The following is a 27042-nucleotide window of genomic DNA, read 5'->3' as shown; positions in this document are numbered from 1 at the left end:
CATCAATGGTTTTCAAACAAATTGAAATGTTTACCAGCTTGCTTGAAAACACCTAAACTTGCATGTCCAATGATATTGTTTGATCTTTAAAATGAACCACAGGGAGAGGAATAAGCCATGATTAAATGATCAATCCAACATTGATAAACCAGTAAGTATACATTAGTTAGATTTAGCAACAAAAAAGTAGATTGCAATAAGCAAGTTCTCCCGTCTTGGAGTTGTGTTGTTCTTGAGTATTTTATAATGACCATTTTGGCCATGGAATTTTATTCTTGCAATGAAACTCCTCGTCTGTGCTTACGATACTGAGATGAATATGACATTAACTTTTGTGAAAACCATTTTTAATAATTGTTCACCCGAAATGTTAATGTTGTAAGGCTTTATGACAGCCGAAGTATTTGGATGTGTATGAATCAATTGAACATATGTTAGCAAGATTTTTTTATACTAGACGTGTAAAGGTAACTTTAATGTAAACGCCATTAAACCGAACCTAAAATGGCACAGGTTCCAACTTGAAATAATCAGAAATAGAGCTTCCCTAACCATCTATTGTCAATATTTAACGATCATCTGATTTTCAATTGGGAGGTGGTGGATGCGGATCGGATGTAAATCCCTCAGTTTCTTAGGTTGTCAAGAAATCCCTTTAGTCGATGTTTAAGTGGAAAGTTTTAATCAAACCAACACTTACTGTCTTAGCTAATGAATGAATTTAAGACTATAAGTCTTGGTAAAGTACGAGATATTCATAACTAATGTGTAAATATCATTTTGACATGTTGATGATAACGATTACAGTTCATCTTTTTCTTGCTTAACATTCCCCATTGTTTCTTTGTCTTTTTGCATCATTTCTTTGTCTTTTTGCAACTCCTTGCTGTAGTAGTATCCTGTGTATGAACAGAAAAACGTCTCATTGCATGCAGGCTTGGAGGTAAGTGTAGTTACCTCACATATAGCGATGCAATATTTTCGCAACAGTTTAAAACCTACCAGATGGATCAGATTCGCTTTCGTTCTCAAACAAATCCAAAACATTTTGTCCATTTTGAGATAATTCGTCTTCCGTCACATATTCGTCATTGTTCGAATCCAATAATGAGAATAATTCAAGTGCAATCTTTTCGGAGCCTCCCAAATTCTAAAAAGAAGTAACGTAAATTCGTCGAGCCGTACTTTTGTGAATGGTAATTTTTCAACAATCGTTTTTTTCTCGCACAAGTTGAATTATTTAGCAGTCAGAAAAAGCAACGCAGAGCTTTGCTAAAACATTCTTTTGATGAAGCATCCGTATAGCTTTGATAAGCGATTTGTGTCGTAAGATCATTCTCTTATGGCAAAAATGAATTGAAAAGATTCATTGGATACACAGTTTCATGACTTGTTGATGTACCTTGTAGGCATTCTTAAACGCTTCTTTGCCAAAAGTCTCTTCAGACTCCATTAGTGTGTCGACCATCTCACTGACAAAAACAAAATTCATTTTATTCGTATTGGTGGAGGTCACTGAAGAATTTTTTTTGAAAAAGTTAGTCGATGTAACATGCATGTAAGGACAAAAACAGTGCGAATTAAGAATCACAACATTTTAATTTGTTGATACAATACATACCTCCTTACTTCACGTACAATAAAATTTCAATCGTCAACTGATCATCAAGATCGTGTAAAAAATATCTTCATAAAAACACATATCTAACCTGATGTCAGACTGAGAAAAAGTGTAATACTCGTATTCTTCAGTGTTCGCAGGATCCAAATCAGACAACTTTATCCATGATTTCACTTGCTCGATGGACAAACTCGCAAAGGTTTCCGATGTTATATTATCGTTGGTAAAGTTCTTGAACAAGTTGTATAACTTATGAAAAAGAAGAGTTGAAACGAGATATTTACACGATAATAGATATATCAGAGTTAGATAAACGGTAATATATGGATTAGCTAAGCTAGTAGCATCCACGATAGATGTAGCTGTCAGACAGTTGTCATAACACAGAAATTTTCCATTTTCTTACAAAATATAATGTGATTTTGTTCAGTAAAATGTCAATGGTACCAGCAAGGAATGGTGCAAGATCTACTTTCATGTTTTAGAAAGTAAAAATCTATTTTAGGTGCAACCTAATTAGGCATTTACACATATCAATCTAGGTACTATAAGTAGGCGAAATTTTTCTTTCTTTTAAAATTCAGCAAAAGATCGTCAAGTTAGCAACGAAAAAGTGCAAGACCTTAAAATAGTCATTCACACACACACATAAAAGATCTTTTCAAAAGTAAAATCATAAGATCCATATGAGATAATTTAGAGCTCCGAATATCCTATGAATAAAATAGCATTTCAACCCCTAAATTTGATCACGTGTTTGTAATCAACTAACCTGTTTGGGAAGTTTTCTTTCTCTTTCATCTTCGTCAATCATTCCTATCTATATGAAGTGTAAAATAATTTGACATTAATATGAATTCAAGGCTGAAAAAAAGACTGACGCTCACCTTAACGAGGTAACGAGAGAAGCTTTCAAAGTTATCAAATTTTTCATTCTTGATTTTTTGCTTGGAAATCATTTTCATTATACTGTCTCTGAAAACGAAAATCGGTCGACACATTTGACTTTTTATCGAAGAACTCATTATATGAGTTATAATCCTTTACATAGTTTTCTGTTAATAGTGCAGTATCATGGCGTTTTCATCAATCCAATTAATTGTAGTAAATAGTAATACACTTTGAAGAAACCTTGTAGGCTATACTGTATGAGTCTCAAACACTTCAACAAATATTTTATCGTGCTGTTATAACGACTAATTTTATATGTTTTTGATAAGGCACTTAAAGTGGTTTCTCTGAATATTTTTGATTCGTTGATTTCTTTAAAATGAAATTGGAAAATATGGAGATACTTTTGTATGTTTTATTCTCATTCAAACATGTTTTTCTCAAGATAATCAAAGTCATGAAAAATGTTCTAAGAAACTTTAGAGTAGAAACACCTAAATTACCTAAATTCAAATGGATCACCATTCCCAAGTGTCTGAGGACCATGGCCAGGATAAGTCCATATCATATTTGCATCAGCTAGAGGATATGATTTGTATTCTTCTTTGTCACAACCGTTGGGCTCGAAATGCTTCAGACGAGAAAACAAGACAGAGACGGCCATGTTTTTATTGCCAAAAGATCGCACTTGGTGCCAGTACCCTACATAAAATGGCAGACCAAACAACAGTTAAAATTGAAAAGTTTGTAAATAGTATTGAAAAAAATCAGTGTAAGTATTAACATGACTGCCAGGAATTTCAAATGCAAGTATAGTTTGAATTAAAAAAAGCCCACTACATCTTCCTATATTGTGACAAAATATTGTTTTAAATGTTTTCTGTCATGAAATGATGTGCTATATTGAAGTGGAGGGGGATGCATATTCAGTGGATCATTTGCTCTTCTTTTTTAATGGAAAAATAAACCTAAATCTGAGTAATGTGATTGGTACTATGAACAAGATTTAGGTTGAAAAAAATCATAACTACATACCATATGGTAAGTACAAACAATCACCAGCTGTAAGATTGGCATAATGCCAAGGAACATTTTGAAACTTTGAATACTTTAGAAGATTCACTTTATTGACATCCAGGACTGCAAAACCACCATAACCTGAATCACCTTTTGCAATTGGAATCTAAAATTGTAGAACTTTTTTATTTTGAAAGTCAGGTGAAAGATGACCATAGTGAAATATCTGACTTTTATATTATGTATACTTTCATACTATGATAATATACCATTCTTATATTCCCTAAACTGTGATACATTCATGAGAGCTTTTTGTGTGGGCTATCTATTTCCTGTCTGATAAGGTAACCAGAATTGTAACTTGGGAAACACAATGTATGTACTACTCAAAATTGAGGATACACTTGAGGATATGGATTTTGCATTCATCTCATGTACACACCAGTCTAATGAGTTCTAAGTAGCAACAATAACTTTATTTATTTTTTCTATACTTCAATCATGCATGTATCATTTCTTGAAGATTTAAGTTGTTATCACTTATGGTAAAATATTAAACGAAACACTAACTTTGTCTTCATGTTTGGGATCAATCAAGATCCAATCTTTGGTACCATTTAACAAACAATTAATTGCATTATCAGCATCACGATGCAACATACTTGAGGTACCCCCACTACTCAACCACAGGTTTGCCTCCATGAGCCTGTTGACAAAGGTCCCACAAGACAAGCATGGCAAAACATTTATTTCAGTTGCCATTGGATCAGGTAACTGAGATACAATATATGAATCTTTATTCTTATAACTACTCAAGTAACTTTTGATTGTATCTCGCCCCAAGCCTTGTATTCCAACTGGGACTTCATCCTTTTCCTTTTTTGCTTCCAATTTCACCTCTAGATCGCCATATTTCTGCACTAAATATTCATCGGTCCATAGATTAAAAGCTGGAAAAGATTTCGCAGCGCCTTTGAATACAACCGGCGTCCTGTAGTGCGCATGTTCTTCCCAAAACTTCTGAGGTGAAGGAATTTCATGAAGAATTTTTACGTGGCCATCGGATGGACGATGTTTTCCCAAAACTTCTCCGTGACCTTGTGGAAATTTCGCTTCGCAAGGTATAATCCACAGTTTAGTAATGATTAGACAATATATCAGCAAGTAAACGCTCATATTTCACTGTTTCTCCTGCAGCAATTTTACATCCAAAACATCGACGTGTCCAACATTAATTGTCTTCCTTCCGTTTCAGCTGTTTAAACAATATAGACGTAGTCTTCATTAAGTGTGGGCGTTTAATTCTGTTGATTCTTTTAACATTTTAATAATTTTTCGGAACGATAAGTAATTTTTATCTGTTACACTTTAAGTTAATTACACTACACATACTAAAATACCAAACAGGCCATACATTTGCGGATTTCTATTGAAAAGAAATGATATATTTCTGTCAAGTTTTTTTCTAGTGAATATTTTATGATGATTCGTTTCATTGGCTTTCATTGTTTGAAGTCGTTTGCACCCTAGGTCCAAAACCCAAGCTTGCTCGTTTCATAGTGCGAACTTATACTCATCTAGAGAACGATAAACTTTATTCATTCATTTTTTTTATTATGTATTAAAACTTTACACTAAATTTCTTGCATTCTTCATATTTCCGATATGATTCTTTCATTCTGAATATACATTAACTTATTTAATTGTGAGAGTGATAACACGTTTACCTAAAGACCGATTGTAATGGCAAGATTGTAAAAGGAAAGACCACGGAATATTATATATCAGTGTTATCCACTGGTGTTATCGGCTTGTAGTTTCGAAATTCCAACGAGAAATTTCCATGATATGAAGAGTGAGATATATCGTTGACGATTTGTTTACGTTTTATGTTAAGGCCAGTTATTAGTGACAATGAACAAAACGACCAGAATTGGGTGGGAAACAGCATCAAGTCTACCAAGTTGCACAGCAAAGTGGGCCTTCTGTATACTGCTTATTTTGTGCTAATGTGCTGACAGTTCTGTGACTCAGTGTGTCTCTGACATGCTCTGACACCACACTTCCCTGGGCAAAGGCTGTCAGCACCCCCCCTCACCCTCCCTGCACTCTCAGCATGGAGCGCCACATCACTCTCGGCTACATGAAGTTTGACTAATTCCAATTTAAAGACAACATGGCGGAAACGTGCGCTGGGATTTTACGTCAAAATTTTCCAGAAATAGACGAAGAAATGTTTAATTATATTAATGGTAAATAGTTGCTGGTTTTTTCTTACTTTATTGTTTTATCGTTTGACTAACAGCATTAAATTTTTTCAAAAAGCCTGCTGAGTGCTGACTGTCTGTTTGTCTTTATGTTTTGTCCATGTGATACAGTGATAGTGGTTTGCTGCATGATTTTTGTTGACTCAATTGTTAACAGGTTGACTTTATGATATTGGCTGACTCTATGATACAGGTTGACTGTATGGTACAGGTTGACTGTATGATACAGGTTGACTTTATGAAATTGACAATGACTGACTGTATGATACAGGTTGACTATATGAAATTGACAATGACTGTATGATACAGGTTGACTGTATGGTACAGGTTGACTGTATGATACAGGTTGACTTTATGAAATTGACAATGACTGACTGTATGATACAGGTTGACTATATGAAATTGACAATGACTGTATGATACAGGTTGACTTTATGAAATTGACAATGACTGACTGTATGATACAGGTTGACTATATGAAATTGACAATGACTGACTGTATGATACAGGTTGACTATATGAAATTGACAATGACCGTATGATACAGGTTGACTATATGAAATTGACAATGACTGTATGATACAGGTTGACTATATGAAATTGACAATGACTGACTGTATGATACAGGTTGACTATATGAAATTGACAATGACTGACTGTATGATACAGGTTGACTATATGAAATTGACAATGACTGACTGTATGATACAGGTTGACTATATGAAATTGACAATGACTGACTGTATGATACAGGTTGACTATATGAAATTGACAATGACTGACTGTATGATACAGGTTGACTATATGAAATTGACAATGACTTACTATATGATACAGGTTGACTACATGATATTAGTTGACTGTATGATATTGAATGTCTTTATGATATTGACTTAATATATGATACTGGTTGACTATATGATAAAGGTTGAGTGTACTGCATGATATTGACTGACTCTATTATAAAGTACCAGGTTTGAACCTGGGAGTATTGTTACATGTTTGTAAATGTTAATCGTCCAGGTTGGTATAGTCCTGAGAAGGACTGTTTTTGTTGTTGTTGACTATACCAACCTGGACGATCTACATTTACAAACATGTGACTCTATTATATTGGTTAACTGTATAATACTGGTTGACTATATGATACTGGTTGACTATCAGACCCAGAGTGGAAAGTTTGTTAACTGTGCACCTGAGATCAAATTTTACGGAAATTTGCAAGCTTGACTTTCATTTTTGCTACATTTTCGGCATGTGGAAAGCAAATTTTGCACCATATTTTCATGAAAAAAACATAATAACCAGGATAAGCAGACAATTTTAAGTAAAACAAAATAAAACAAATTCAGAAAACGGACATCTCGTTTTCTTGATATTCAAGATAATACAAGAGTTTTAAAACAAAAGATGGTGTAATATTTAGTCTTTATTCCAAAGACATCATCAGACTGACATCACTCTGGTATCAGCCTGGAAAACCAGCATAGAAAAGAAATTTGTCGTAAAGTCTTATTTTCTGTATTTATTTTTAGTTTTTTTAATGTTGTTTAGGAGTACTGGAGTCAGGGAATGATGATTTTGAAAGTGCAACAGATATATATGATGCGGTTGGTGATTTATTTCTTGAGATTTCACAAAGTAATTCTGACTTAGCCCAGGATATTTGTGAGCAGTTGATGAGAGCTTTAAAATTGTAAGTGAGCACATTATTTATGAAATTTTTTAATGTTGTCTTATGTACGATAGAGTGAAATTATATTTATGTTATGTGAGACTCATAAAGGGCAATGAAAAAATATTCATGCTGAAAAAATGTTGTCTTTAATCAATGCTAGGGCTACATGTATGTGGGTGACTTGTTTAACATGTCTTTTTAAAATTGCAATCAAAGCTGGTGGCATGTGAGAAAACTGTTTTTATCAACGTCCATTTAGGCAATGTTTATGCATTTCTCAACCTTAATTTAAATATTGCATCTCATTGGCCAGAAATGGTTTGTCACGTAGTGTTTTTAGCTGCAGAGGCTACACTAGTGTTGACTTATGGAAAAATATTGCATTGTATTGAAATTATCACAAACATCTTTGATAATTTTTTTGGTTCATAATTTAACATCATGCTTTTTGGAGTGGCTAGAAGAAAGGTTTTCAACATTTGTTGACAATATCAAACAATTGTTTGTGTACTCCCAGCTTAACAGTGAATTATGTTTTTGTTTATAATTGAATGAACCATTAACCCATTGTAATTTTCAAATTGAAATGCTTAAAATGCTTAAACTTGCATTTCCAATGATATTGTTCGATTTTTAAGATGAACCACAGGGAGAGGAATAAGCCATGATTTTGATTTCTCATGTCCTTGTATTGACCTTGATTTTCAAAATAAAATCTTCCAAAATCATGGATGGATATTTAAAGTCAATTTTTCAAAAGAAAACTTGTCAAAATTTAATTCTGCTTGTATAAATATTGTATTAAGATTGAATTTTAAATATGTATTTTATTGTTTCATTGTGTAACAATTGTGTCATAGGAACTCTGAAAATGATACAAGTGAGCCCATTAAACTTGATGCTCCTGTGCAGTTGAAGGGTATTGTTGAAAATGTTGGTAAGTTGTAATTTAAGTTTTGCTATTTAAGTTCTCATTTGTATTTCATATTCAAACTTTGAAAAATTCTCAAGAGAAATGAGCCTAATTCAGATTTCATAAATGATCATACTTGATCAGAAATATTGTTTTATTCTGTTCTTACCTTAAATCCATTTTTAATGCTAGTGTTGATTTGTTGGTTTCTTTGCTTTGATAATACTCACATGCCTACAATAAATGATCAGTTATAAACTGCATTTCCTTTAAGCCAGGTTTTCAACAAGAATGATTGTTGTTGAACAATTCTAAGAAAAGCTAGTTGAACTCTCTCTGAAAATTACTTTCATTGATGATTTAAGGAGAGAATGCTGATGAAAACACAAGTATTTGGTTAGTAAAAAAGAACGATTTTCGAGAGGTATTATAAATTAATAACTTTAGTGCCTAAAGCTAAATACTCTAGGCTTTTGATGTTTCTACTGTTGGTACATGTTTCTGTATGTGGGTTTATATTGCTTTTACTTGTTAATCAAAACAGTTTCCCTGAAGTTTCCCAGTCATATAATAAAAATCTGTTTTTGTGTCGAAGCCATATGTTTAAGTTCATGCAGTATCTTTCTAAAGAAAAACATATATTTTGAACAAAAGTTAACCTCAAAGATTTTACTTATATGCAACTGTGAAAACCATTTCAATATTGTTATTAGACGAATGTAGATGTATATCATCCAGGGTAGTAGAGTCTTGAGAAGGACTGTTGTGTTTAGCAGTAGTCATTGTAGTTGCATAAAACTATAATCTTTGAGGTCACTGTTTTTAGAAGGTGAATTATCTTAACTCTTGATTCCAATATCTACTAACACTTTCCATAGTTTTAATTTTTTCAACATTTTTTTGTGGTTTGATGAGTATTTACCAAAGAATAAAATTTCTTTAACTTTCAAGTTGAAATTTGTTAGTGCGGACATTGGTTCACCTATGTAAAATTTCTTTACGCCATATGACAGACGGTTGACGCTAAGAAATTGGAAAAAGCCGAGGCTAAAATAAAGGCAAAACAGGATAGAAAAAATTTGAAAGAAAACTCAACAACTACCCAAGGAAAAAGGTTTGCTTCTTTCATATGTACTTCAAATATGTTTCTTCTTTTTTTCTTTCAAAGTCCACTGTAAAATTTTTTGTTTATACGTAGTTGTTGTTGTTGCTGTTATAGCCCAAATGCGGTGATCTCTCATTTTCTTAGTAGTTTCAGTTTGAATGATAACGCTTCAGTGAGTCACACTCGAAACAGAAGGGACGCGCATTTGGAGAAAGTTGGTTTTTCGCAAGACATTCATATAGAAAGCATCGATTTGGCTTTTGGAGAGAGGTAAGATCCCTCACACCACAGGACTTCTAACAAGTATGTAGTTGTAAATTGTTATCGTAGAGGGCAGGAGAGTAGAGAAATAAAACCTGTCAGACCGACGACCTTCTAACAAGTATGTAGGTGTACGTAAATTGTTATTGTAGAGAGTAAGAGTTTGGAAAGGTAAATAACATTTTTAAGATGCTTACATGTATTTTTTTGGTAAAAATTTATGGAAAAACCTCAGACATTTGATGTTTTTGTTATTTTTGTTTTCCCAGCATGCAATTGTACTTACACGCTTTCTTTACAACACAGAGTGCTGTTACAGGGTGCTGATCTCATGTTGAATTACGGTCATCGCTATGGTCTTATTGGTCGAAATGGTGTTGGAAAGACAACTTTGCTTCGTTCGTTATCACGGTACGTACGTAGATATGACAAGGAATTATTGCTGTCTCACAAAATTGTTCGGTTTGTATTGGATATTTACTTTATTTTGGTACAATGCTGTGTAAACGTGCTAATGTACTGTGTACGTGCTAATGTACGGTGTACGTGCTAATGTACGGTGTACGTACTAATGTACGGTGTACGTGCTAATGTACGGTGTACGTGCTAATGTACGGTGTACGTGCTAATGTACGGTGTACGTACTAATGTACGGTGTACGTACTAATGTACGGTGTACGTGCTAATGTACGGTGTACGTGCTAATGTACGGTGTACGTGCTAATGTACGGTGTATGCTAATGTACGGTGTACGCTAATGTACGTGTACGTACTAATGTACGTGTACGTGCTAATGTACGGTGTACGTACTAATGTACGGTGTACGTACTAATGTACGGTGTACGTGCTAATGTACGTAAGTGCTAATGTACGGTACGTGCTAATGTACGGTGTACGTGCTAATGTACGGTACGTACGTACTAATGTACGTGTACGTACGTACGCTAATGTACGGTGTACGTACTAATGTACGGTGTAAGTGCTAATGTACGGTGTACGTGCTAATGTGTACGTGCTAATGTACGGTGTACGTGCTAATGTACGGTGTACGTGCTAATGTACGGTGTACGTGCTAATGTACTGTGTACGTGCTAATGTACGGTGTACGTGCTAATGTACTGTGTACGTGCTAATGTACGGTGTACGTGCTAATGTACGGTGTACGGTGTAAGTGCTAATGTACGGTGTAAACACCCTTCAGAATTTATTTTTTCGACTAGACCTGAGAAACCGAACGTGAACTATTTTCAAGGAATTTGTTAGAATTTCAATTTCTTGTCAGTGAATCTGTATTAGATGTTTGATCAGTTCAGCAGTAATGGTTAATTGAACTTCTGATCAGCAATTGCGTTTTGCCATTTCTAATATAGATAGGCTGTACATCTAGATTAAAAACATATATCAAATAAGGGTTGGTGAACTATTAATGAGACTAACGTTTGAATATGTTATATTACTTTTTCTAACGTGAATTATAGGCGGGAGTTACATGTTTCATCAAATCTTTCAATTCTCCATGTGGAACAGGAGGTAATACATCTTTTAAAGAGGTGCGTTTTATGTTTTTCTCCCCGTTTGCATTTTCATGGAGCTGTTTTCTTTTTTCTTTTCTCCAGGTAGTTGGTGACAATACTCCGGCGTTAGAAAGCGTTTTACAATGTGATGTGCGAAGAAATGCTTTAATAAAAGAAGAAAGAATGTTGACTGAAGATCTTCAGTCCAAAAGGTAGTTAATGAGCGCTTCAGGTTTTTTACTATGACATGTTAAAACATACTGTCATCATGAGCAAACGTTATTTTATTCAGCACAGGTCAAGCAAACTCCGCGTCTGAAAATCGCCTGGCTGAAGTAAGTTAACTTTGTTCAATCAGAGAACGACCAGAAAAGTTGTTCCTTGTAATTAACCTGTTTACTAATGCCTGCTTTTAACGTACGGAGATGAACTCAAAACTCGTAATCAAGTTGAATGAATCTGCATAACATGCGAATGACCTATGCTGGCAGTTTTATTTCCATGGTCCTTCAATAGTAATATACGTACATACGAAAAGTTTGAACTCTGAGAAACTTAAAATGTGACCATATGTCGCGGCAATAAACGACTGCCAACTGTACAATGATTGATTCGAAACATAAGATTCGCTTTTTCCTCACCAAGATGTTTTATTTTACTTTACCAACTGTTGATTTGTGTCCGAGAAATATATTGTGACGTTGTATTTTCAACTTGAAACGCTCGAAGGCAAGTTTATGTTTGGTGTTCTCAAATTTCATATTTGATGGCGTTCATCACTTTCGTCCAATTTTGTTTATGAGCAAGGAATTCGTCAAGTGCCTGACTTTGCCGTGTTTTCTGTTGTTTTGTCAGCACGAATCTATCATTATGCAGTACAATATTTCTTATCTTTTTGTTATTCATAAAGAAGGCGTTGAGTAGCCTTAGCTAGCCATGTATATTTTAGCATTTGACGACACTACCTTCCAATCAGTTTGAAATTCGCTAGAAGTTTGGCGGTGTCGAGGAGTTTTTAAATTTTATTTTGACATGATCATGTTGTAAACTTTTTCAGTCAGTGATCGAATCAAATTTGTAGGGTTTTGTCCAATTTTTTAGAATTTTTATATTTCTTTATTTAGTCAAAATATGATTGTTATAAATATGCCTTTACGATTTATTCATCTAAATTGTTCACAAAATTATCTACAATATCGTTGATGCATCCTCCTGCGTTCTTGATTGTAACGTACGGACGACCATACTTGTCAAATGAGCCAAAGCTGGCTTCCACCAAATGTTGATTTTCCTTGAGGATTCTTTTCAATTTGGCTTTACTCATTTCCCGTAATGTTTTTCGTTTTATGTTCTTAAAATCCTTTCCTGTGCTTAACAAAGCAAGGAGATTACGCACAATTTTGCCGCTTTTGTGCTTTATTCCGGGTGGTGAAACCGTGTTTACCAATCGGCATTTGTAGCGAACGAGTTCTTCGTGATGTGCGAACACCAAGTCCAATGTTTGGCCATCGGACACCATTATCACTTTTGCTGTCGTTTTTAGTCCTTTCAAACTAAACCTTTCAATATCGTCTTCTGTAATATTCTTTAATTTGTTTCTCGGGCTCATTTTAAAATTTTTGATATAGTTTGTTTAAGACGATAAACTTCGATTCTTTATTCAAAATGGGCGCCCTTTTTACTGCATCGTTTTCCAGTTCCAATCTATATGTGATTGGTTTGTGTACGTATCACGTGATTGTCTAATGTGACGTATCGCTGAATGTAATCTGATCTATTTGTTTATGTACAAATGAAATTATACACAATACAATCTAACTTCGTTTTACTTTCAATATTTCTGTGCTCTTTATATAAATATTTTCTTTGTAGGTTTATGCAGAGTTAGAGGAAATCGAAGCGGACAAAGCCCCTGCGAGGCATGTTTACTTTAGCGAATGTACATGATTCTAAATGATTTTTTCTCTACTATATCTTTACATTACCATTAACGTGTACGAATCTTCACTTTTTCCAGAGCATCCGTGATTTTAGCTGGTCTTGGTTTTTCGCCTAAAATGCAAGGCCAGTGTACGAGGTTTGTAAATTTGGAAAAACGAGTAATGATATTCTTGTGAGCTCCGTGAGTTGGACTCATCAAATATTGTGAGCTGTTTTATGCGTGGGTTCTTAAATAACTGTTTCATGAAATGTGTTGAAAACTCTTTGAAACAATATCCGAACACAGTACGATACAACATTGTTATTGCGAATTGCTCTGCTAGCGGCCTGAGACCAAATGATTGTGTGCTTTACTTTGAATGCGTTGGGTTTTATACTTATATGTAGTTGAATCTTTGATATGCTGTTTCATGAAATGTGTTGCACATTTACACTACAAACTTGTCAGAAACAATATCCGAACACAATACGATACATCAAACATCAAAAATCCCAATGACGTAGATGGATTGCAAATCTGCGAATGGGTGCAAACTCTGCATTGTCATGTATAAGTTCTGGCCTGGGGATGCACCATTTTGAAGGAGACAATATTTTTTCATCTTGTGGACAAGCTCTTTTATGTTTTCGGTATTTATTGTATATCTTATACATACTTATTATAGCATTGCCTATAGACATTAAAATTTGAACTGGCTTGCAATGGTTTTTATTATATTTTCGTTCGTATTTAGAGAATTTTCTGGTGGATGGAGAATGCGGTTAGCATTGGCGAGGGCTTTGTTTACAAGGTAAGATGAAGTATTGCAGTGTGGTCAAATTTAGGTAGGAGTGATTGACAGAAGACCTGCTAAGATGCATTCAATGTGTGTTTTTGGATCAAGATAAGTTCTTTTCTCAGTTCAACACCAACCCCCGTATTCTAAAAGCTCTCTCACATTCACTGAGTTGGTCTTCAACTTGCCATCGATAGAGAAATGAGTTTGCCATTGATGAGCAAACATACGAGCGTAAGTCTGGATCCTTTATTTGGGTTTTTGTATAGATAAAAAAGCTTTTGGGACATTATTTGTGGTAATCTATTTTATAGCAAGACTGCGTTCACTTTCCACTTCAAAGCAAAGTTTTAGCGCTCTTCTTTATAATCAAATTTACTGATTTTCTTTTGTTTTCAATGTTTTCTTTAGGCCAGATCTTCTTCTTCTTGACGGTGAGTTATATTTTACATTGGAAGGTTACAAATGCTCATTGATATATTACAGCCTGTTGTTATATTTTTATTCCAGAACCTACAAACATGCTGGATCTCAATGCCATAATTTGGCTGGAAAACTATTTACAGGTTGTTAAAGTATTTTGTAAGTGAAGTGGAAATATTTCAACAAAGTATTTGCATTTTAAATAGAGCAGAATGTCAGATCAACGAGTTACCAAAGAGTTACCTTTGTCTACCAATTGACTACTTTTGTGATTAGTTTTTTGTCTAGTCTTTTTGTGCATGCTTGACAAACTTAGATTTTAAATACTGCTGTTACAGATGAATTAGCAAAGAGTTACCTCTGTCTAGGAACTTTTAAGTCTACTTTTTGACTATTTTGCTGTCTACTCCATTTTTATGCATGCTTGACAAAGCTCATTGATTTTATATACAGCAGAATGTCAGATCAACAAATTTTTGACGAGTTACCAATGTTTGAACCTCTTGGGTGGATTTCTAATCGTCCACTACACACTTTCTGCATTTATGCGACCCTAGAAGTTGATCTTTCATCACCTCAGTTTGACCATGTTCGCCAATTGCATATGCGTATATGACGTAGAAGTACCTCACTGGGTATAGGATATGGGTATGGGATATCATAGGATATGAGTATTACTTGTTGAATAATATTTGCAATATTTGGCATGATTTTAAGCATGATTTTTATCAACTTTCGTAATAGCATTTGTCTTTCATACTGTGTAGTAGTTGACCCCAAAGGTGTTTCCGTTTTGTTTTCAGAACTGGTCCTCAACACTTCTTGTGGTCTCTCACGATCGAAATTTCTTGGACACCGTGTGTACAGACATTATTTACATGCATTCTTCGAAATTGGATAGTTACAAGGGAAACTATGAGGTTTAAACATGATGTATTTTTATGTTTTTGATATTGTTTACTATTTCTGCCTTCAATGAGTTACTATCATAGGAGTGTTGTAACTGTTACTTACTATCATAGGAGTGTTGTAACTGTTACTTACTATCATAGGAGTGTTGTAACTGTTACTTACTATCATAGGAGTGTTGTAACTGTTACTTACTATCATAGGAGTGTTGTAACTGTTACTTACTATCATAGGAGTGTTGTAACTGTTACTATCATAGAAGTGTTAAGGATGACGTGTGTTTATGTTTTACGTTTATTTTTAGATATTTTTCAAAACTAAAACGGAGAAACTTAAGAATCAGCAACGTGAATACGAAGCCCAACAACAATACAGAGAACATTTACAGGTGATATTTCATCGTATATGGTTTGTGCTGGATGTAAAATTTAAAATTCACTAGTTACTTATGTAGATATGATATGAAGGTATCTGCTCTGTTGTTCTAAACATTTTTTGGAGGGTGTTGAGAGGTACGGGGGAGGATGAGAGGTAGATCAATTTTTGGAGGATGTTTAGAGGTACGGGGGAGGGCGAGAGGTAGATCAATTTTGGAGGGTGTTGAGGAGGGGGGAAAGGTAGATCAATTTTTGGAGGGGTTAAAGAGGATAGATCAATTTTTGGAGGTGTTGAGGAAATGTAAGAGGAAAAGGTAGATCAAATGGAGGGTTGTCAAAGAAATAAATCAATTGAAAAAATAAATAATGGAAAGGGGGAAATGAGGAAGAAAGGATCAATTGGAAGGTGGAATCAGAGGAAAATGGAAATGGGAAGGTAGAAAGGGAAAATGGGAGGATGAAAATGGAAGAAGGTAATGGAGGGGAAAGGAAGGATGGAATGGATCAATTGGAGGGATTGGAAAGGAAAATGGATCAATTGGAAAGGAAGAGGAAAGGAGGAAATAAATAATGGAAGAGGAAATGGAGGGAAGGATGGATCAAAAGAGGGTGAGGAAATGGAGAGAAGAGGTGGAATCAATTGGAGGGTGGAAGGGAGGAAGCGAAATGGTCAATTTGAGGGAAGGAAATGGGAAAAGGAAAGAATGGAGGATTGGAAGGGAAGAGGAAGGATGGAAATGAGGTGGAAATGGAAGGAAAGGAAATTGGAATGGAAGGAGGAAAGCGAAAATCAATTGGAGGATGGAAATGGGGAAAGGTAGATCAATTTGGAAGGTATTGGTTGGAAGGAAGGGAGGAAATTTAGAAATGGAGGAAGGTGTTGGAGGGTGAAGGAGAGGAATGAATGGAAGGGAGGATGAAGGTATCAAGAGGAGGAGGGTAATGAAGGAGGGAAGGAGAGGTAGAAGGAAGGTGGAATGAAGGGAGAAGGAGGAGGAAGGAAATGGGAGGGAAAGGTGAATGGAGGGTGGAATGGGAAAGGGAAGGAGGTCAATGGGAAGGTGTTGGAGGGAGAAGGAGATGGAATGGAGGGTGAGAAAGGGGAAGGAAGGTAGATCAGGATGGAGGATGAAAGAGGATGTGGATGGAAGAAAAGGAATTGGGGAAATGAAAGGTCAATGGAAGGGGAGGAAGGGAAATTTTGGAGGTGTTGAGAAGGGAAGGGGAAGGGGGAGGTAGATCATTTTGGAGGGTGGAGGGGAATGGAGGGAAGGGAGGGGGAGGTGGATCAATTTTGGGAGGGTTGTTAAGAGGGGAAATTGGGGTGGAGTACGGGAAGGATGAGAGGTAGATCAATTTTTTGGAGGGTGTTTAGAGGTACGGGGAAGGGCGAGAGGTAGATCAATTTTTGGAGGGTGTTGAGAGGTACGGGGAAGGGCGAGAGGTAGATCAATTTTGGAGGGTGTTGAAAGGTACGGGGGAGGGCGAGAGGTAGATCAACATGTATTGCTTTTTTATTTTTAAACTGGTTATCCATTTGTCTATATATGTCTTCATACGTATCTACACAGATTTTTCATTTGTTTATAGGCTTTCATTAATCGTTTTCGATACAATGCGAACAGAGCTGCGTTGGTTCAAAGTAAAATTAAGATACTGGAAAAGCTGTACGTTAAAGATCAACCTTATTTTGATTTGAGAAAAGCATCATGTCGATGAGAATGTTTTTATGAATTGTATTCTTGTTGATGTTAGACCAAGCCTCACAGCTGTGGAAAAGGAAACGGAGGTTGCTCTAAGGTATCATGTCGATTATTTCTTGATAATTCTAATGTAAAAGGAATTGCAAAAAATAATTCACTTCTGTGTGATTACTTGTTCTAACTGCATGATACTACGCCTGTGTACGTAGGACGTTCTATCCCTGGGTTAAATCAAAATGTCCATCTCAATCCCATGATACTACTTCACTTTGCCTGGGATTATTTAATGCTTGTGCTAACTGCATGATACTACGCCTGTGCACGTAGGACGTTCTATCCCTGGGTTAAATCAAAATGTCCATCACAATCCCATGATACTACTTCACTTTGCCTGGGATATACATAACTATCCGTTTAAATTCCATGATCCTTGCACAATGATATAACCTCAATTACTCTTAAATGTACCAAAATATCCATTCAAAATATCTAGATTCCCAGCTTCGGTTTTAAGACTAATTGGACTAAAATTCAATTCTAAAAGATAATTCGGTATTGAGTGTTTGAAGATAACGTGTTTTTCGACGAGAATTGTAAATAAGTTTTGTTAAGAAATGAAACTATTTTATTACTCTTTCCAGATTTCCTGATTGTGAAGATTTATCGCCTCCTATACTTCAACTCGATGAGGTAATGTATTTATAAGTAATTTCTGCCGCTAGTTTCTCATTGAAACTGACTTTCTCCAATTACACTTTTGTTGTTTGCAGGTTTCGTTTTATTACACGAAAGAAAGAATTATCTTTGACAAAGTGTCCATGTCTGCTACAATGCAATCAAGAATTGCTGTGGTAATTGAAGCGATGTCCATAGAGATGTGTGTAACCTGCATGCCCTAAACATTCACTCTTTTTTCATTGAGGTTGGTGAAAACGGTGCTGGCAAGACAACGTTACTTAAAATACTGCTGGGAGAACTGGGACCAGTTCAAGGATTAAGACACATACATAGGTAATGTGTCTGTGCCTTAACAATATGTTACATCATAAACATTTATGAAAAGAGTTTATGAAGTAAATGGTTTGAACTCCAGGGTATATTTATATGTTTGTAGATGTTGATCGTTCAGATTAGTTGAGTGCTGAGAAGGACTGTTGTTGTTGATGTTGACACACAAATCGACAACCCTAGCTGAAGTTTACTTATAGTTTACTTATAGTCATCTTGAATCTCAAGATGACTATAGCTAAGGTTGTCAAAACGTCAGTAAACATCAACAGATCTTCTGAAGATTTCACTTGTGAATTACTGACTACTTTGTGGAAAGTCGTTTGTCATTCAGACTCTGCCTTAAGGCATTACGGGAATGCTTATAACTGCCTTCCAAATTAAGTGGTTTCTTGGCCCATGCTCGAATTTCGTTTTATTTAGAAGTTTCGAATAATGAAAGGAATGGTTTCGCAAAATTTAATATTGTTGTCAATTGGAAAACGTATTTCGAACATTGAGATTATGTTCTTTAAACATGTTCCTAAAACTTTCCAAAAGATATCGAATTTTTGTGAAATAATATCAATGTTTTGTTTTCTACCTTCGCTTTCATTACTTCACATTTTTATGCAAACTTTAAATCATTGATATCGATTGAAAATTTATTTCTTTTCAGAAATTTGAAATTAGGATATTTCAGTCAACATCACGTGGATCAATTGAACATGAATTTGAACTCTGTGCAACTTCTACAGACGAAATTTCCAGGTCTCGTACGTTTGCCTTTGTGGAAAATTATTTATGATTCTTTCTTGTTCTGAAATATGTGGAAACAAAATGTGACAAATTTGTGGAAACAAAATATGATAAATTTACTCACGGTTAAAGTATAAGAAATATCAGTAGAAACTCAGTCTACTTAGTTACATTTGTTAATTTTAATGATGCTGCTTAGGAATCAGTCTGAAAGAGGGGGGTGAGCTTATAGTCTCTTCTTCTGTTGGTTTATGACATTATTTATTTGGATTCTTCCATTTATGTCAAGAATTGAAACCATGGTATTTAGTGGCACATAAGAAATAAAGATGCTTATCGTGTTTGCGATTATTGTAAATGCGATAGTCGTCAAAATGAGATGATTTCTTTTTCGGTGTATGACAACATTTCTTGTTTTCGTATGCAGGAAAACCTGAAGAAGAATATCGAAGGCAACTCGGTTCGTTTGGTGTTTCGGGTGAGCTTGCTTTAAGACCTATCGACAGTCTATCTGGAGGGCAAAAAAGTCGCGTGGCTTTTGCTATCCTAGTGATGTTGAGGTAAACATTGTTTTGTTTGTTCACTTCACTTCTCGATGACTTTTTGTTTATTTGTCCATGTATCAAATCATAAGTATATATGATGAAAATTATTAAATGTCATTTGATAAAGAGAACACTACATTGCTGAAGTTTATCGTTTTTCATTTATCCACGGGAAAAAAGAGATTTGTGATTGCTACTATAATTGTTCAGTTCCTAGGGTAGAGACAGAAAACTAGTTTACCATTAGTGCTTAAACATTTGTGCGGTTATCTTTTTTATGAGAACATAAATGAACTAGAGTATTGACATTTTTTCTATAGACCAAACTTTCTCATTTTGGACGAACCTACGAATCATTTGGACATGGAAACCATCGAAGCACTTGGAAAAGCGCTCCTGAAATTTCAGGTTGAAATCTATTTTTTTATGGAATTTGCTTCAGCACAAAAAGCACGGCATATACCTCTTTCTTATAAGATGTGAAATCTTATCCTCTATGCAGTTCACCGCTCTGCATATTAAGCTACCTTGCGTGCTGTATAGATAGGTGAAGAGTCGGATCTTCTTCAAGCAAAAAGTCTCACTATTAGCTCGTACTTCTATGTATGTAGTCTTAGAGGTCAATGTTACACGTGTGTGAAAATTTATCTTTGATTGTATGTATTATGGCTTCATTTTCATTTATTTGAATCAATTTAATTTTTCCACTCCTATTTCAAACACAACGCATGGTTTGTTTTACCTTTGTTTAGGGTGGTGTAATCTTAGTATCACATGACGAGCGTTTGGTACGGAATGTTTGCAGCGAAATTTGGTTATGTGGACGTAGGACCGTACGATCCATTGAGGGCGGATTCTCAGAATATAGACGTATTTTAGAGGACGAATATAAGAGATTGTGACAATGGAATATGTAATGTAATATCAGCTTGCCGATAAAGGTTTTATAAAGATTTTGAAAAAAAGTCGCTTAATCCCGAACCGTCCGCAATATGTTGTCGAAACCAGACTCGAACCTGACTAACTTGCAGGATTTGAGCTTAAAAAGTGCTTTATTTGTTGTAAAATATCAATCCTCCAAATCGTAGTTGCTACAATGATTATCATAATTCCAGACAAATCTCTCACGTGACGTTTTTCACCAATTGCATTTAATGATTTATTAAATAAGTTTCTTAGTGCTTTCCCCGACATGTTTGAAAAGTTCTCGTGCTGATAGTCTTAATTGTAAGTATTGTGTAAAATTTTTATTATTTGTAGAATTGATATAATTTATATATCATCACATTGTGTTTAATACATAACTCTTTATTGTGAAGCTCTTAGGATAAGTCGTACACGAACTGAGCATGGATGTTGTTATGGAACGACCGACCGTGGAAGATTTACAAGTTTACTTTACTTTGTGTAGCTCAAGGTAGGATTGTTTTAAAGGGTTGTGTAAAAGTCATGGTTGTCCCACAATTCAAATAGTGTGGGTATTCCTTATTGGAAAGACCCTCGCAAATCTGAACCAGTGAAATGAAATTCGTTGAAAAACAAGTAAAAGCAACCAGTTTAATTCTAGTTAAATTGCTAATTTCATTACGTTTCGCCAGCACCTTTTCCAAAGAATTACGCAGTCGAAAAAAACGAAAATGAGTCCAATCACACGATCCCATTGATTCATGTCGAAAGGCACACTGATGAGAACGTCGTAAAAGAAGGAAATAAAACCGCTGATTTCGATGTAAAAAATAATACGCAAGTGGAGAAATTGGCCAATGATGGTGAGTTTATTACGTGGATAAGACGAAATTCAAATGTAATGCTCTAACTCATAATTCTTCGAAAAGAAATGTAAAAATGAAAATACATAATTCGTCGTTTGTTTTGCAGATGCAGAGCAACTCGAGAGTGGAAACGAAATTCTTCCTTTCAAGCTCTCTGCCTTGTCTTCTTTACCAGATAGTCCACCTTGTGAAGCTCACAGCTCGCCTAATTGTGAAGTCGGAGAAGGGATTGGAGCGTGGAGACCTAAAACCAATGATAAAATTCAATATCTTGAAATTGACTTGGGTATGTTTGTAAAAAGAGCTCGTAGTTTGGAACAGAATCACACATGCAAATGTTCTTGCTTTAGTTAAAGCGATACATCTAGGGCAAGAGTTAAATTATCCATCATTTGATTGAAAGTTTGGATAATTTGTAGTGAGCGAATTTGTCATGTCTCTCGTCAGCTACACTTTCTTTGTTCTTCATCAAAAGCTTACAAAGGAATAGACCATTTATATGAGCCTAATGGAATTGTTTTAAGACAAGCCTTTATGTTATGTGTTAAAAACCCAATGAACGACTCCATCGATATCGTATAACAAAATTCACATGTTTCATTTTTATATAATTAATTCCAACATATGAATATGGTCTTAGATAGGAAATTTATTTTACAGGTTTTTCAAGGAATCCTTTCAGTCAATCAAAATTGCCATAAAAATTTCAAGCACAAGATTACAGCGCAGTAGAAGAAGAAGGGAGATAAATCCAAGTTTGTTTCACCAATCCCTTCACCCATGATGGGAAGAAAGATGCACATCAAAAAACAAGATATCTCAAATCCTCTTCAGGTATCAAACAACGGTGTTTTACCAGATGTCAGCGAAGCAGGTAACATTTTTTCTTCTCCAATGAGAGTTTCAAGATACTTTTTGCCAGATATGAAATGAGACCATAATGCTCATCGTGATTATGATGGCGTCTTAATATTTAAATTAAACAATGGCTGTAAATTTTCCATTTCCCATTGATTATATTATTACTTTGATTCTTAGGTACACATGACAGGGCTAACTTTTTTCTTTTGAAAAATTAACGGTATTTCAACCAAAATATATCCTGATAGCCAAGTGGAATTATGAAAGCGTAAACGAAAAGACTGTTTCAGAGATACAATCTTGTTCTCAATCTTATTCCATTATAGAATATAATCAACGATTTATTTAATGTGCATTATGATGTTCGTTTGCTTATGACTTCGTGTAGATAGAAATCATAATTTTTGAAAATCTTACACAACTTTTGAACTTTAAACACGACTGCATAATGATTAATAGTCTAATGAACATGTCAACAGCACTTATACTGAATTCAAAATAATCATGGATCAGCCGATCTTGCGAATTTGCATGCATCCAGGCTCAATTACTGCAGAATCATCTAAATGTCAGCTTCCACAACAACAATAGCAATAAATGAAAAACCAGTCAGGTGCAAGAATAATCATTGTCATAAAGACAGATAATTTTGTACTGTAGGATTAATCTGTTTTCGTTTATGATCATAAATTCCACTTATAAATCTGCCTAGACTAAATTTGAACAGAAACAGCAGCAGCAAGTACAATGGCAAGGATAAAAGGGCGAGACCACGTAAACGTTTATGTTGAGAGAGAATTATTCGGTTACTGGACGGGAGTCTCAACGTGGATTGTACGTAAATTATTAAATATCAAAGCGGAATTACTACGAGTTAACGACGTCTACCTGACAAACCAAATGTCAATGGATGTACCGGACGAAATCTAAGCATTTGATAATATGGAATTGAGTGATAGCGTAACGCAACAAACAAGAGCGCCGTGAAAACTGTGCAGATTGGTTTCTTACAACATCCGATTTCCTCAACACAATGTTTAAAGATAATATGGCTGCGTTGTCAAATATGCGGTGATATGTTATAAGTGTCATAAACCTTTGAAATGTTGGATATGACTCGTGAAATCGACATTCCTAAAGAATACACCTCAAAATCGGAACGATAGGAAAATTCATGTCCTATGTATATTATATAAAAGCTAAAAGAAGACAAGTTATCGGCTGCTTTAAAGCCTTCACCAATGTCAAGCCAGAAATATGTGATCCTCATATTTTACTACGACAAGTGCCATTGGATTAATAAAGCTAAAGAAGTCTGCATTGCTTAGCCGTAAGAAAACGTGCTGCTTTTGAAAGACTTACTTGTCTCTATCTTTTTCAAAAGAAGACATAAATAACTATAGATTTTTTTTGCTAATGTATTACCAAACTAACATTAATATAAATGTATTTATTTGTACTATTCTTTCACTTTTTATATCAACATTTGACTACGAATATGATTTTCGGTTTGTTGCTTTATCTTTAGCTGGAAGTGTTCTGCTATAATTTTGATTCGAGACCTTCAATGGTCTATTTTTTTGCATTAATTACTTCTAGGTAGGAGTGGTACTTTAAAATGACCAGGTGTCTTCAACGAACTCTCTGGTCTAGTGGATAGACACAACCTTCCGAGGTTGAAAGTGGAGGTTCAAACCCTGTCTAGAATAAGATGTTGTTAGGCTGTAGGATGATCCGAAACATGGGAAAATAGTGCTGGTTAATAGAACGAAAATGGGATTTCTATTACTCCGTTTTTCGAGAATGGAATGCGACACTTAGTATAAATTCAGAAAAATTCGCTCTCCGATGAGAAGGAGAGCGAAGAAAAAAAAAAGATAGGATCCCATGCAAAAAACCACTCTTAAAAAAACTAAGTCTTTTGCTCAAATTTTTTTATGACTCCCTGTGATCAGGGAGTTATTTTTTTAAATTTTGAAAAGTCAGGAAACCCAAGAGCAAACAGAACGCCCTAATCATCCCTTTCTTACTTCCAGGCACTCGTTCCTCAGTTCGACTTTCTGTCTTCCACATCCGCCGCGTACACCTGCCAAGTGTGTTGGCAGAGGGGCGAACCAAGGATCTTGTGCACCGGAGGTCATTGATGTCGAACTAAACGCCCAACATCGGCCAGTTGAGCTAACCGCTCATCATCGAAAACTCTATCGTTTTTGGCGTATTTGTTCATTTTTTTCAATGTAAAGCGAAAGAAAAGGAGAAGGTCTTGAACCTTGGATGGTCTTGAACCCGAGAAGGTGAGATCACTGCACCGGCATCTCTACCACTCGGCCAGACGGGTGAATTGGAAAACCGTTTAAAACATGTCAAGTGTTTCTCACAAAAGAACATTGCCTTCTTTTCTCTCGAGGCTCATATTTTATACTGTGTTTAACTTGTACTTCGTCGTTATCATTGCAACGGTGAAGAAAGGGACTTACTTTGCTAGCTGTCCAACTCAAACATTGCTGGAGAATAAATGTTATAACTGAATGGAGGAAGATTAATAAAGTATGCACAATGTCAGACATTGCCATGTGGTAAATCAAAACAAAAACGCGCATGTTCGTAGTCAATTTAATGGCGCTGGGAGTTTCTAACTTGTCAGTTCAAAGATAAATAACATATTTTTTACCATCATGCATGATAATATTGTAATGGTTTCTACAAAGGGGTATGGTTTCGTACAGAACAGTACCCACTTACTAATTCATAGTCTATTCAAGTCTTTTTGTCATTTTATAATCTTGCCATGTCTTGAGTGTCATCATTTAATATATAGTCAATGTAATCAATATAGCCAATGCGGTTTTTGTCTACATATGTGTCTACCTTCTTGTGTACCTTTCTGTCTACCTTAATGTGATTGTCTACCTTTTCATAGGACAAAGTTCTCATTTTGTTGAACAGGACAATTGAAAAATTAGTCATTTCATAGTCGAAAGTAGTCGAAGCAATCGAAGGTAGTCAATTCACGCGATGCCATGTGGTAAATCAGGGCAGTGACGAGCATGTCTTTAATTATTTTTTCCGATACAATGGCGTTGAGATCATTTGACGATCATTTGACTCATACAAAGACTATAGTTCACGCATTTTAACAAATTTTCACATTTTCTCATACAAAGACTATAATTCACGCATTTTAACAAAATTTCACATTTTTTCACACAAAGACTATAATTCACGCATTTCACAAAATTCCACACTTTTTTACGAAGATTATAGTTCACGCATTTTCACAAATTTTCACATTTTTTTCACACAAAGACTATAATTCACGCATTTTCACAATATTTCAAGCTTTTCACAAAAACACTATAATACATGCATAGAATTCAGTGAATTATAGTCTTTGTGTGAGAAAATGTGAAAATTTGTTAAAATGCATGAATTATAGTCTTTGTGTGAAAATGTGAAAATTTGTTAAAATGCATGAATTATAGTCTTTGTGTGAAAAAATGTGAAATTTTGCGTGAATTATAGTCTTTGTATGAGAAAATGTGAAAATTTGTTAAAATGCATGAATTATAGTCTTTGTATGAGTCAAATGATCGTCAAATGATCTCAACGCCATTGTATCGGAAAAATAATTAAAGACATGCTCGTCATTGCCCTGATTTACCACATGGCATCGCGTGAATTGACTACCTTCGATTGCTTCGACTACTTTCGACTATGAAATGACTAATTTTTCAATTGTCTTGTTCAACAAAATGAAACTTTGTCCTATAGGTGACAAGGTAGTGAACAAAGACAAGAAGGTAGACACAAATGTAGACAACAACCGCATTGGCTATATTGATTACATTGACTATATATTAAATGATGACACTCAAGACATGGCAAGATTATAAAATGACAAAAAGACTTGAATTGACTATGATTTAGTAAGTGGGTACTGTTCTGTAGGAACCATACGCTTTTGTAGAAACCATTACAATATTATCATGCATGATGGTAAAAAATATGTTATTTATCTTTGAACTGACAAGTTAGAAACTCCCAGCGCCATTAAATTGACTACGAACATGCGCGTTGTTGTTTTGATTCACCACATGGCAATGTCTAACATTGTGCATTCTTTATTGGTCTTCCTCCTTTCAGTTAAAACATTTATTCTCCAACAATGTTAGAGTTGAACAGCTCTAACGCGTAGTAAGTCTCTTTCTTCACCTTTGCAATGATGACAACGAAGAACAAGATAAACACCATATAAAATATGAGCCTCGAGAGAAATGAAGGCAATGTTGTTCTGTCAGAAGCACTTGACATGTTTTAACCGGTTTTCCCATTCACCTGTCTGGCCGAGTGGTAAAGATGCAGGTGCAGTGCTCTCATCTTCTCGGGTTCAAGACCATCCAAGGTTCAAGACCTTCTCCTTTTCTTTCGCTTTACATTGAAAAAAATGAACAAATACGCCAAAAAAGATAGAGCTTTCGATGATGAGCGGTTAGCTCAACTGGCCGATGTTGGGCGTTTAGTTCGACATCAATGACCTCCGGTGCACAAGATCCTTGGTTCGCCCCTCTGCCAACACACTTGGCAGGTGTACGCGGCGGATGTGGAAGACAGAAAGACGAACTGAGGAACGAGTGCCTGGAAGTAAGAAAGGGATGATTAGGGCGTTCTGTTTGCTCTTGGGTTTCCTGACTTTTCAAAATTTAAAAAAATAACTCCCTGATC

General features: G+C 35.2%; 2 protein-coding genes and 1 long non-coding RNA gene across 5 annotated transcripts; 1 reads left to right on the top strand and 2 right to left on the bottom strand.

Moving 5' to 3' along the window:
* Positions 1–665: 665 nt before the first annotated feature.
* On the bottom strand, positions 666–4784 carry LOC124443722. The gene is made up of 9 exons (XM_046994234.1): positions 4100–4784; positions 3548–3695; positions 3016–3214; positions 2509–2596; positions 2394–2441; positions 1710–1870; positions 1403–1472; positions 1003–1150; positions 666–899 (listed from the first exon to the last, which is right to left on the bottom strand). The coding sequence occupies exons 1-9, from the start codon at positions 4703–4705 to the stop codon at positions 802–804; spliced, it is 1566 nt and encodes a 521-aa protein (XP_046850190.1). The 5' UTR covers positions 4706–4784; the 3' UTR covers positions 666–801.
* A 29-nt stretch (positions 4785–4813) lies between these two features.
* LOC124443724 lies at positions 4814–5565 on the bottom strand. Its single transcript, XR_006947733.1, has 2 exons — positions 5257–5565; positions 4814–5106 (listed from the first exon to the last, which is right to left on the bottom strand). It is a non-coding gene; the product is annotated as an uncharacterized LOC124443724 (long non-coding RNA).
* Positions 5566–5668: 103 nt separating this feature from the next.
* On the top strand, positions 5669–23822 carry LOC124443721 (ATP-binding cassette sub-family F member 3-like). Of its 3 annotated transcripts, none has more exons than XM_046994233.1 (31): positions 5669–5781; positions 7351–7492; positions 8335–8411; positions 8753–8811; positions 9401–9501; positions 9640–9762; positions 10060–10164; positions 11232–11283; positions 11370–11479; positions 11560–11602; positions 13140–13186; positions 13285–13344; positions 13943–13999; positions 14396–14418; positions 14495–14550; positions 15211–15327; positions 15621–15704; positions 17284–17360; positions 17449–17493; positions 18038–18086; positions 18167–18247; positions 18319–18407; positions 19063–19154; positions 19570–19702; positions 20008–20095; positions 20440–20914; positions 21007–21104; positions 21286–21456; positions 21566–21745; positions 22120–22333; positions 23033–23822. In XM_046994233.1, exons 1-26 carry the CDS (start codon positions 5706–5708, stop codon positions 20587–20589), a joined length of 2136 nt encoding a protein of 711 aa, XP_046850189.1. In that variant the 5' UTR covers positions 5669–5705; the 3' UTR covers positions 20590–20914; positions 21007–21104; positions 21286–21456; positions 21566–21745; positions 22120–22333; positions 23033–23822. The 3 variants fall into 3 exon arrangements, with proteins under 3 accessions (XP_046850189.1, XP_046850187.1, XP_046850188.1); XM_046994231.1 differs by having other exon boundaries at positions 9637–9762; XM_046994232.1 differs by having other exon boundaries at positions 9637–9762; positions 22498–23822.
* The last annotated feature ends 3220 nt before the right edge of the window (positions 23823–27042 follow it).

This window comes from Xenia sp. Carnegie-2017, unplaced genomic scaffold, assembly GCF_021976095.1.
Source record: "Xenia sp. Carnegie-2017 unplaced genomic scaffold, XeniaSp_v1 HiC_scaffold_21, whole genome shotgun sequence".
Taxonomy (NCBI): domain Eukaryota; kingdom Metazoa; phylum Cnidaria; class Anthozoa; order Malacalcyonacea; family Xeniidae; genus Xenia; species Xenia sp. Carnegie-2017.
This window is presented reverse-complemented; position numbering and strand designations above follow the sequence as displayed.

Coding starts and splice junctions, on each gene's coding strand:
- LOC124443722 (XM_046994234.1), bottom strand. CDS start 4,705: ATGAGCGTTTACTTGCTGATATATTGTCTAATCATTACTAAACTGTGG. Junction 2,597..3,015: donor GGTGATCCATTTGAATTTAG/GTAATTTAGGTG, acceptor TTTCGTTTTCAG/AGACAGTATAATGAAAATGA. Junction 1,871..2,393: donor AAAGAAAACTTCCCAAACAG/GTTAGTTGATTA, acceptor CTTTTTCATAAG/TTATACAACTTGTTCAAGAA.
- LOC124443721 (XM_046994231.1), top strand. CDS start 5,706: ATGGCGGAAACGTGCGCTGGGATTTTACGTCAAAATTTTCCAGAAATA. Junction 8,812..9,400: donor AAAAGAACGATTTTCGAGAG/GTATTATAAATT, acceptor GCCATATGACAG/ACGGTTGACGCTAAGAAATT. Junction 14,551..15,210: donor GGCTGGAAAACTATTTACAG/GTTGTTAAAGTA, acceptor TTTTGTTTTCAG/AACTGGTCCTCAACACTTCT.